This window comes from Myxocyprinus asiaticus, chromosome 3 (genome assembly GCF_019703515.2).
Source record: "Myxocyprinus asiaticus isolate MX2 ecotype Aquarium Trade chromosome 3, UBuf_Myxa_2, whole genome shotgun sequence".
In the NCBI taxonomy this organism is placed as follows: domain Eukaryota; kingdom Metazoa; phylum Chordata; class Actinopteri; order Cypriniformes; family Catostomidae; genus Myxocyprinus; species Myxocyprinus asiaticus.
In genome coordinates, this window is record NC_059346.1 from 43,591,442 (window position 1) to 43,604,159 (window position 12,718).

The window sequence follows — 12,718 nt, forward strand, 5'->3', positions numbered from 1 at the left end:
AACATAAACTGATTCTATTGTACCCGAAAATGACAATAAACTGCTATTCAAAGGGTCATTCACACGGATCAAGTGCTTCTTTACTTTTATCCACACACTATTTCATGTTTTTATATAATAAATAAATCATTGGTGATGTAACGACTTTTACATTTGTAAACACAATACCAGGATCCATACTGATTGTGGATCGAGTAAACTGCTGATAGATAGAATGAGTAGGACAAAAGTGAGAACAGCTGAAGCTGCCCTTTGCCTGTTAGACTGGGAAATCTGTGTTCTCCTGAGAGATTTGAGAATGGGTGGAACAGCTCAGTTGGATGGGTAGAGTCTTCTGTGGAAATCCACCAGTCTGCAGTCTCCTGTTGCTGTAGCCTCCACCATCAGGGACTACACAAAGAACACACAAAATACAAATGCAGATTCATGACTATTTGTAAGTACAAAATAAGAGCTCATGATTCATTTCATTAACTGTATATTAGAGTTTCCAAACGCCAGTTTGCTGTTCAGTTAACCTTGAGCTAAAAAGCTTTGGTCAGTCTTACAACTTAATGAAAGTTGAAGTGTGTAATTTCTGCGCCACCAGCGGAACCAAATGGAATTGCAAGGATAAAGAATGTGTTCAAACAAATTTCCAAAACATTCCAAACAGGTAGTCAATTGGATAAGCCAACATCGCTGTGTCGGCCTGGTCAGAATACTCAAACAAATTCAGCCATGTTCTTGACAGTGCCAAAGAGCCACTTTTCAGGGAAATTAACCCTACTAATGGCTCACTTATAGTTAGTGTCTCAGCATATTAAACTGGGAGAGGACAAAGTATTTTAACATAAATAAATTACACAATTCACCTTTAAAATATAATACTATTATAACTGTATAAATGTATAGATTATTTAATAAACGTTTAATGAAATATTGTATCTGTTTTAATTGCTTTTTCAAAACCAAAACATATACTATAAAGTTTTTATAGTACTATACTGTACTATAAAAACATACTGTAAATTCCAGAACTTAAAACGTAATCCCCACTACAATAAAAGCATTTATTGAAACCAAGCTGCAAAAATGCCACGTTCTCTACTTCCGTGACTACCCTATGCAACTTGGGGTACATTAATTCATGAAATCCTCTAAAGCTCAAAAGCATCAACACCTACTTAAATCCTTGCCCACTGGTGCATCAGTTCATATTCAGAGTGAGTGAGTTTTTGACCGCTTGATGCATATCTCGGACCGCTTTTAAATGGCGTGGTGTCAAATTACAACTCTGAAGAGGAGAAGCTTTTCTCTGTCATTCAGCTGCTTCCTCTTGCTGTTTTGAGCATGAATGCATCATGGACACGTTCTTTCACCCATCTGCGCTATTTTGAATTGTTGGTGTAAGAAAACATGCACTGGATGGATGTCTTTGACCGTTTAGATGCATTTCCGGCGATGTGCATTTCAGTGCAGGATGATACTGGAAACTGGATGTGGATGTGTCTGTATTTCAGCAAGGATTCCATGTTTTTTCATCTCATATCAGCATGGATTGCTTGTGAACCAGTCATTATACGATTCAAGCTTTGCAAATGAACTGTTATTGTTAAGTGTTAAAAACACTTGGACCCGATCAAAAATGTACAGTTGCGCTCAAAAGTTTGCATACCCTTGTAGAATTGGTAACATATGTACCATTTATAAAGAAAACATGAGTGAGCAGGCAAAACACATTTCTTTTATTTCTTATGGGATTCATATTCAACTGCAGGTTATAACAGAATGGCACAATCATAAAAAAAATGAAATGACCCCGGTTCAAAAGTCTGCATACCCTTAGTTCTTAATACTGTGTATTGCCCCCTTTTTGTTATTAACAGTTTTTATTGATTCCATTCAACAAATTAAATAAACATCACAGAAAAGTCGGAATCAAATTATGTACAATTAAACCCTTCCCCCCGATCACCCCCACCAGACACAAACACTCACCCCAGTGGTCATAAATATAAAAAATAAAAATAAAAAAAACACGCACACACAAAAAATAAATAAATAAATAAATAGCATATTTTCAAAAAACAATCAAATTGCACACACATATTTAAAACTAGAGATCCCTCTCCACTACCCCTCCCCGAAAGCCTTCCAAAAAGGCCAAATATCTGCCCCATTTCCTTTCAAGTAACCCCAGATTTCCCAGCCTTCTATACATCCCTTCCTCAAAGGCCGCCACCCTCCCCATCTCCGAGCACCACTCATGAAATGAGGGCGCTCCAACTGACCTCCAACCCCTTAAAATAACCTGTCTGGCGATCATGACGCTCGTTAGGACCAAACTCTTTATGTGCCGATTCTCAACGTCGATGACTGCCCCATTGCCCAAAATACAGAGTCTGGGGCAAAGTGAAAGCAGAGTGCCCAATACATCACATGTAAGACTCTGAACTTTCAACCAGAACTCCTGGATCTCAACACACCCCCAAAAGACATGAGTTATGTCTCCAACCTCTGATTGACATCGCCAGCAGGTGGGTGTGTCTTTAAGACCAAGCCTATACAATCTGGAGGGGGTCCAATAAAATCTATGTAAAATCTTAAATTGCATAATGCGATCCCTTGCATCTCTAGATGCAGACTTGACATTTTTTAGGATCCTAGCCCACACCCCCTCCTCCAATGTCAAGTTTAGATCTCTCTCCCATAATTTTTTGAGAGAATTCAAAGTTCCGTCCCCAGACTCTGAATTAGCAGGGAGTAATACACTGATGCCTCATGACCCTTCCCAAAAGCAGCAATCACCTCTCACAGAGTATCTGCCGCACTGGGGGGGTGCGTGCCACTCCCAAAAACAGTGCAGAGCAGGTGGCGCAGCTGTACATACTTATAAAACTGAGATCTGGGAATGCCAAAATGTTGAACCAAATTTTCAAAAGGTCTCAATACTCCACTCTCATATAGGTCACCACGTGTATTAACCCCCCTCACAATCCAATCTGACCAACAGAAAGGGGACTTATTAATACATAGTTTAGGGTTCAGCCATATGCTTGAGGCTATGTTTAAATAAATATCAGAATTAAACACTCTGGACACTTTTGTCCATATCGAGTGCAAATGCAAAATGACGGGGTGCGACTTAACCTCTCCGGCTAGATTAATCGGAAGGCTTTGCAGTGGCGAGATAGGGGCAAGAACTTCCTTTTCAATACAAAACCAGGGAGGGGCTCTCTCAGGTGGAAGCGACCAATGAGCCAAATGTCTAAGACTGAATGCATAATAATAAAACTAAATCTTGGGTAGGCCTAACACACCTTTGTCAATCGGCCTATGAAACTTACTGAAATTTAACCTGGGACGCTTACCATTCCAAATGAAGTACTTCGCTATGCTATCAAATTGCTTGAAATAAGAGAGGGGGACATCTACAGGGAGAGACTGTAGCAGGTAGCTGAATTTTGGAATTCAATTAATTTTAATAACATTAACCTTCCAATCATTGATAAATGTAACAAAGCCCACCTGTCCACATCATTCAAAAACCTTTTTATTAAGGGATCAAAATTAACTCTGACTAAATCAGACAAATTTGCTGGGAATAAAATTCCCAAATACTTAATTCCCTGTTTGGGCCACTGGAAGGCACCCGGCTAGAAGGCCGTTACTGGACAGTATGCTGTCAAAGCCAAAGCTTCGGATTTAGACCAACTGACTTGGTATCCTGAGAACTTGGAAAAGGAGTTAATAATTCTGTGGAGGCAAGGCATAGATCTAGTGGGGTTGGAGACGAATAATAAAATATCATCTGCGTAAAGCAGAAGCTTATGCGCCACACCTCCCGCAATCACCCCTGGAAAATCATCCTCCTTTCTTATCGTGGCTGCTAATGGTTCCAGGGCAAGACAGAACAATAATGGGGAAAGAAGGCAACCCTGCCGGGTGCCCCTATCCAGAGTAAAATAATCAGAAATGTATCCGTTTGTTTGTACCGCTGCTTCAGGGTGTCTATAAAGTAACTTAATCCAACCAATAAATGTACTCCCGAACCCATACATTTCCAAAATCTTAAAAAGATTATCCCATTCTACCATATCAAACGCCTTTTCGGTGTCAAGTGAGATGGCAGCGACCGGAGATTGATCATTCGCTACTGACCACATGATATTGATGAGACGCCTAATATTATCAGAAAAGCAACGGCCTCGAATAAACCCCACCTGATCTATATGTATAAGTGATGTCATAACATTACTTAATCGATTAGCCAGAATTTTTGACAAAATTTTTACATCTAACTGGATCAGAGAAATTGGGCGGTAACTTTTCCACTTGCTTGGATCTTTGTCCTTTTTAAGAATCAGACTGATCCGGGCTTGTGTCATGGTTGGAGGAAGCTTTCCATTCTTTAATGATTCCGTATAAACTTCTAACAAAAGTGGAGCCAGTTCTGTAGCACAAGATTTGAAAAACTCAGAGAAAAAGCCGTCAGGCCAGCTCCTCCAAGGTTATCTCAGAATCAAGATAATTTTTTTGCTCAGTCATCAGTTTAGGAAGATCTAATGGTTCCACAAAGTTCCTAATATCTTCATCAGTAGACGAAGACGTGGAACTATAGAGATCAAAGTAGAATTCTTTAAAAGCATTATTAATATCAATGGCCGAGGTAAATATTTCACCACCTGCAGATTTCACCAAGGGAATGGTAGAAAAACTCTCTCTACTTTATATACAGTGCATCCGGACTTCACTTTTTCCACATTTTATGTTATGTTACAGCCTTATTCCAAAATGGATTAAATTAATTATTTTCCTCAAAATTCTACAAACAATACCCCATAATGATAACGTGAAAGAAGTTTGTTTGAAATCTTTGCAAATGTATTAAAAATAAAAAACAAAACAAAAAATCACATGTACATAAGTATTCACAGCCTTTGCCGTGACACTCAAAATTGAGCTCAGGTGCATCCTGTTTCCACTGATCATCCTTGAGATGTTTCTACAACTTGATTGGAGTCCACCTGTGGTAAATTCAGTTGATTGGACATGATTTGGAAAGGCGCACACCTGTCTATATAAGGTCCCACAGTTAACAGTGCATGTCAGAGCACAAACCAAGCCATGAAGTCCAAGGAATTGTCTGTAGAGTTCCAAGACAGGATTGTATCGAGGCACAGATCTAGGGAAGGGTACAGAAAAATTTCTGCAGCATTGAAGGTCCCAATGAGTACAGTGGCCTCCATCATCCGTAAATGGAAGAAGTTTGGAACCACCAGGACTCTTCCTAGAGCTGGCCGCCTGGCCAAACTGAACGATCGGGGGAGAAGTGCCTTAGTCAGGGAGGTGACCAAGAACTCGATGGTCACTCTGACAGAGCTCCAGCATTTCTCTGTGGAGAGAGAAGAACCTTCCAGAAGAACAACCATCTCCGCAGCACTCCACCAATCAGGCCTGTATGGTAGAGTAACCAGACGGAAGCCACTCCTCAGTAAAAGGCACATGACAGCCTGCCTGGAGTTTGCCAAAAGGCACCTGAAGGACTCTCAGACCATGAGAAACAAAGACTGAACTCTTTGGCATGAATGGCAAGCGTCATGTCTGGAGGAAACCAGGCACCGCTCATCACCTGGCCAATACCATCCCTACAGTGAAGCATGGTGGTGGCAGCATCATGCTGTGGGGATGTTTTTCAGCGGCAGGAACTGGGAGACTAGTCAGGATTGAGGGAAAGATGAATGCAGCAATGTACAGAGACTTCCTTGATGAAAACCTGCTCCAGAGCGCTCTGGACCTCAGACTGGGGCAAAGGTTCATCCTCCAACAGGACAATGACCCTAAGCACACAGCCAAGATAACAAAGGAGTGACTCCGGGACAACTCTGTTGGCCCAGCCAGAGCCCAGACTTGAACCCGATTAAACATCTCTGGAGAGATCTGAAAATGGCTGTGCACCGACGCTCCCCATCCAACCTGATGGAGCTTGAGAGGTCCTGCAAAGAAGAATGGGAGAAACTGCCCAAAAATAGCTGTGCCAAGCTTGTAGCATCATACTCAAAAAGACTTGAGGCTGTAATTGGTGCTAAAGGTGCTTCAACAAAGTATTGAGCAAAGGCTGTGAATACTTATGTACATGTGATTTTTTTCATTTTTTTATTTTTAATAAATTTGCAAACATTTCAAACAAACTTCTTTCATGTTGTCATTATGGGGTATTGTTTGTAGAATTTTGAGGAAAATAATGAATTTAATCCATTTTGGAATAAGGCTGTAACATAACAAAATGTAGAAAAAGTGAAGCACTGTGAATACTTTCCGGATGCACTGTATCTAGCCAAAAGCTTCCCTGCTTTGTCCCCCGACTCAAAGTTTGACTGTCTTGCTCTGAATAACCAAAACTCCACTTTCCGCAACAACACAGTATTATATCTATATGGCAATCGGGTCAATTCTCTGAGGCCATCAGATGACATACGGTGCTTCAACTCTGCCTCGGCACTTTTAATACTTCCTTCCAACTCCACAAGTTCTTGTGCTTTGGATTTTGGGGTGAATGAGGCATACTGTATGATCCAACCCCTAAGTGCTTCCCAAGCCACGCCCACAGAGGATACTGAAGACCAGTTGGTCTCCATATAAACATTGATTTCAGTCTTTAACATTTGTTGGAAATCAGGATTTTGCAAAAGGGACACATTAAGGTGCCAACTATATGATTTATTTTTCTCTGTATAAGAATAAGGTATTTCCAATTGAGCAATCAACAACAGATGAAATTAGGGATTTGGATATTAAAAAAAAAATCTGTTCTAGAATAAATCTTATGGACTGATGAAAAAAATTTATAGTCCCTACCAGATGGGTTAAAAAATCTCCAAATATCTGTAAGACCAATATTTTTACACATCCTGTGAAGCGTCAATGTTGCTCTAGGGGGTTTACACACTTTTGCTTCACTATCATCAAGGAATGAGTCCATCAAAAGATTAAAGTCTCCTCCCAATATTATATCATGAGGGGTGCCAGCGGTTTGCAGCACCCCTTCAAGATCTATAAAAAAGCCCTGATCATCAGCGTTAGCTGCGTAAATATTAGCCAAAATCAATCTTTGCCCTTGAATTTCTGCTAAAACAATAATGACTCTCCCTAATTTATCTTTAGTCTGTTTGAGACATTTGAATTGTAGATGTTTATTAATCAATATAATGACACCCTTGCTCTTACTTGAGCCAGCACTAAAGAAAACATGTCCACCCCATATCTTCCCAAATTTTTCAGCTTCCTGCGGGGAGAGAAGTGTTTCTTGAAGAAACACTATATCATATTTCTTACATTTAAGAAAAGTAATAACCTCCTTCTTTTTATGGGGTACCCCCAACCCATTTACATTCCATGTGGAGAGAGACAATCCACTCATATTAACATTTGACATTTTGATATAGAAGAAAAAATAAATTGTGTGTCAAAAAACAAAATTATACAGACCACATTCCCCATTAGTGAAACAATCAAACCCCGAACTTCCCCCTGGACAAAACAAACAGAAAAACATGCGCACGAAAGTGCCAACCGGCGACAATCCGTCTAAACTCAAAAGGTCCATGAACGCCCACGAGCCCCCACGACAACTTTGCCATCGGATTGCTCAATTTTGCCTCACAAATTTGTGAGGCAAAATTACATAACAGAAAATACTTTGTAAAATAAACCCCAGCCAACAGGAAGAATGAACACAAAGAACGTGTAGATTCATTCACAGAACTGTCTCAAAGGTGTGATCTTCCACAAAACAAATTCCAGCTGATATAAAACCATTCAGATTCCTCGGATAGACAAACGAATTTTCAGTGAGCCAGCTGTTATGAGTTCAGCAGATGACGTAATCATTCCAATGTCCCATAAAAATACTCAACAAAACAAACTCCAGCCAGCAGGAGGAATAAGCACGAAGAACGAACAGATTAATCCACAGCTGTTCCAAAGGAGTGTTATTCAATAGAATAAGCTCCAGCCGCTAGGCGGTACCAATACAAAAAGAAACAAAACCGGCATCCCGGTTCCCCGGATGGTCGAGTCAATTCACTTGGAGGCCGCATAAAAGTATATACCATGACTTACACAATCCGTCAACTTTATAAAAGACATCCTTTGTGTGAGATATTTTGCGGTCATCCGTAGTGTCCACTCTCAAACTGGTCGGGAACTTCAATGTAAAATTGATCTTCTGTCAATCGCAAAAGTTTCTTTAAGGAAAAGTGTTATTCACAAAACAAACTCCAGCCACTCGGCGGAGCCAACGCAAAAAGAAAAAAGAAACAAAAGAACCAGCTTCCTCAAAAGCCAGAGTAAGTACAGCGAGTCGACCCACTCACATGAGAAACACCCAATGGTTTACTCACCCATTGATTCTATAAAAGACATTGCCTGATTGGGACATGTAAATACTTTGCGACCGTCCTTCATTTCTATCTTTCGCTGATGTAAGAGGTTCTTACATTCCTTGAACCAATCACGTTTCTCTCATCGAACTCGCAAAGTCCGGGAACAAGAAAATATGATGGTTCTTCCAAGAAAGCTTCCCTTTGTAGGGACTGTAGGCCTGTCGGGGCTTTCATCCTGAACATGTAAGTGTCTTTTAATGTCTCCAGAGCCCGAGGATTTTGACTTCTTTGCCATGTTTTGCCTCAAAGAGCAAATGTGTAACTGGGTGTATCAAATTTCACCAGATTATAACATGAAAATAATAAAAAAAATGTGCAATGTGTGCAGAGCTCGATGCTCACACGTCTGCTTCTTGCATGGTGTCACGTGACCCTCCGTGTTTTGCCCCCTTTAGCATCAATGACAGTGTGCAGTCTTTTGTAATAGTTGTCTATGAGGCCCCAAATACTTGCAGGTGGTATAGCTGCCCATTCATCTTAGCAAAATGCCTCCAGGTCATGCAAAGTCTTTGGTCGTCTTGCATGAACCACACGTTTGAGATCTCCCCAGAGAGGCTCGATGATATTAAGGTCAGGAGACTGTGATGGCCACCCCAGAACCTTCACCTTTTTCTGCTGTAACCACTGGAGGGTCAACTTGGCCTTGTGCTTTGGGTCATTGTCATGCTGGAAAGTCCAAGAGCGTCCCATGCGCATCTTTCGTGCAGAAGAATGCAAATTGTCTGCCAGTATTTTCTGATAACATGCTACATTCATCTTGCCATCAATTTTCACAAGATTCCCAGTGCCTTTAGAGCTCACACACCCCTAAAACCACCATGCTTCACAGTGGGGATGATATTCTTTTCACTATAGGCCTTGTTGACCCCTCTCCAAACATAGCGCTTATGGTTGTGACCATAAAGCTCTATTTTGGTCTCGTCACTCCAAATTACAGTGTGCCAGAAGGCGTGTCAAGGTGTTGTCAGGCATATTGTAACTGGCCTTTTTTGTGGCATTGGTGCAGTAAAGGCTTCTTTCTGGCAACTCGACCATGCAGCTCATTCTTGTTCAAGTATCGTCGTATTGTGCTCCTTGAAACAACCACACCGTCTTTTTCCAGAGCAGCCTGTTTTTCTCCTGAGGTTACCTGTGGGTTTTTCTTTGTATCCCGAACAATTCTTCTGGCAGTTGTGGCTGAAATCTTTCTTGGTCTACCTGACCTTGGCTTGGTAAGTGATTGAACAGTACTGACTGGTATTTTCAAGGCTTTGGATATCTTTTTATATCCTTTTCCATCTTTATAAAGTTCCATTACCTTGTTACGCAGGTCTTTTGATAGTTCTTTTCTGCTCCCCATGGCTCAGTAACTAGCCTGCTCAGCGCATCCATGAGAGAGCTAACAAACTATTGACTATTTATACACAGACACCAATTGCAATTTAAAAAGCCACAGGTGTGGGAAATTAACCTTTAATTGCCATTTAAATCTGTGTGTCACCTTGTGTGTCTGTAACAAGGCCAAACATTCAAGGGTATGTCAACTTTTGATCAGGGCCATTGGGTGAATTCTGTTATCATTATTATTTAAAAAGGAGCCAAACAACTATGTGATAATAAATGGCTTCATATGATCACTATCCTTAAATAAAAGAATCAATCAAAAATCATTTTGTATGATCAGTCATATTTTCAAAATCAATGCCAAAATTTCACAATTTCTGCCAGGGTATGCAAACTTTTGAGCACAACTATAAGTAAATAGTTCCATTCAAGAATATTTCAAATGTCCTGAGTGACTCCAGCCAGGTCTCCTAAGCAACCAAATTGGCCCGGTTGCTATGGAGGGTAGAGTCACATGGGGTAACCTCCTCGTGGTCGCTATAATGTGGTTCGTTCTCGGTGGGGCGCGTGGCGAGTTGGCGTGAAGCCTCCACACACGCTATGTCTCCGTGGCAACGCGCTCAACAAGCCACGTGATAAGATGCGCGGGTTGATGGTCTCAGACGCGGAGGCAACTGGGATTCATCCTCTGCCACCCGGATTGAGGCGAATCACTATGCGACCACGAGGACTTAAAAGCACATTCCAAATTGGGTGTAAAAAAAAAAAAAAAAGAATATTTCAAATGTCATCACTGATAGTTTACGGTGCTGACATCCTGTTTCCAATGCAACGGATTGAGGCTGTCTAAACCAGGCGTGTCGACGTGAAATTTCTAAACCATTTATTTGTGTTGTTGGCAGTTGTACCAGCGTGTACAGCGCAAAATGGAACGGGACATCTGTTTACTGTCGGCGCAATGTGACACGCCGCAACGGATGCTTCCAAGGTAGACAGCATCATTTATTTTAATGGGTTCTATTGCTTTTGATTCGACACGACACTCGCATCCAGTGTAGACAGGGTGTGAGTGTTAACAGTTGTACTTGAGATGAACAGTTTAATATATTCAGATGCAATGTGTTGGATGTGCGTTATGTAAACCGTGAAATTAGTTTTATAATGTTATGGAGCTTGTTCATTCTCTTCATATTGAGTTTCAAAAATTGCTGAATTTGAGGGGCTGCACGATGTTAGCAAATCATAACAGTGGGCGTTTACGCTGAAGTTTAATGGAGGCGCTCATGCCAAAACCAAAAAAAGAGCATTTCATGACCCCTTTAATATGATTAAAGAAAGGGAGCCAGCCAGAGTTTTTCATTAGTTTCAATAGAGTGAAACTAATAGAGTGAGTGCTTTTGCTCACATCTATCAGCTCCAGGTCATCTTTGGCATGCAGGTGGCGCAGGAGGTACCAGCGTGCCACAGATGCCACACTTTCAGAACTCCCTGAGGCTGACATATAAACAATCCTCTCCAAGAGACGACGGGTTTCCCTACAGGAGAACAAAGCATAATCAACAATCTGATCCTGACAATGATGGTGATCATAATAATCATAATGATGGCAATAGTGTCAAGTAAAATAAAAAGGATTTATTGATACCAGTGTTTCTGCAGTACCGGTAGTACCGACTCAATTCAGTACCCACATGCTGTTTGACACATGGCTGCTTTCAAATGCTACAAGCTATCAAAATTGGTATCGAGAATCGTGACATTTTGCTGGTATTGCTACAGACTACTGAAATTGTGGTATCATGACAACCCTAATGACAACAAAGTAAAAAGGAATAGGTAATATATTTAATATTAACATAGACTAAATGCAAAGAATGCAATTCCAACAGAAGGCAAAGAATGGAATACAAACATGAAGTAAAAAGACAAAACATGTAGAATGATCTGCCTGTTCAAAATAACAATAAATGTGGGCAGCTGAGAACACAAAGACCTCGGCTAGATGCAAATATCTCTCATATGCAGAGAGAGACCAGCACAGACATTTGTGCTCCGTGTAAGGATCTACCTGGCGCCCATCTTGATGGAGAACTGCAGTAAGGCCTGAAAGAGCTGAGCTACTGTAGAGCTGCCCATCTTTAAGACTTCAGTGCTGGCCTCCAACACCAGGTCCTTCCACTCAGAGACACACACACCAGCCTGCAGGGCAGAAATACACACACACACACGCGTTTGCTATCTAAATGAGGACATACCATACACTTTTATAGTTTTTAAATCAAATGAATAATAATGACTTCAGACTAACACTGCAGACTAAAATAAATAATTTTTAGAATAAAAAGTATTATTTATGAATCGATAATCCAACTGAAATTGGATATTCCCCGGATATAACTGAAATTCCCTGAATGTTCCAAAATAAGTTTTTGTCATTTCGCTCACTTTATATATATATATATACATACATATATACACACACACACACACACACACACACACACACACACACACACACAAACAATGAGCCAATTAAATCTCTTTACTTAAAAGAATAGTTCACCCAAAAATGAAAATTCTCTCATCATTTACTAAACCTCATGCCATCCCAGATGTGTATGACTTTCTTTCTTCTGCAGAACACAAACTAAAAGATTTTGAAGAATATCTCAGCTCTATAGGTCCATACAATGCAAGTGAATGATGGACAGAAATTTGAAGGTCCAAAAATCACATAAAGAGAGAAAAAATTAATCCATGTCACTCTAAATCTTAACATCAACCGTCTCCTTAGCGATCATGATTTCAAGCTAGATTACTTTCTAGTGCAATTTAGCACTCTCTGCATGTGTCAAGTGCTAGGAAGAAGTGTAATCAAGCTCAAAATCATGATCGTGCTTAAAGACTGCAATGGCAAAATGAACAGTGAAAAAAGGAGTTATATTGGATCATTTCAGAAGACATGGATT

At 40.5% G+C, this 12,718-nt stretch overlaps 1 protein-coding gene across 1 annotated transcript in view; it reads right to left on the minus strand.

Annotated features, from left to right (window-relative positions):
• Positions 1–250: 250 nt before the first annotated feature.
• The window catches only part of skic3 (SKI3 subunit of superkiller complex), a 60,703-nt gene continuing 48,235 nt past the window's right edge, over positions 251–12,718 (minus strand). Inside the window, exons 38-40 of the mRNA XM_051662729.1 lie at positions 11,818–11,948; positions 11,155–11,284; positions 251–390 (exon numbers count right to left, since the gene is read on the minus strand). Of these exons, the coding sequence (XP_051518689.1) occupies positions 313–390; positions 11,155–11,284; positions 11,818–11,948 (339 nt within the window). The 3' untranslated portion in view covers positions 251–312. The remainder of the gene's footprint in view (positions 391–11,154; positions 11,285–11,817; positions 11,949–12,718) is intronic.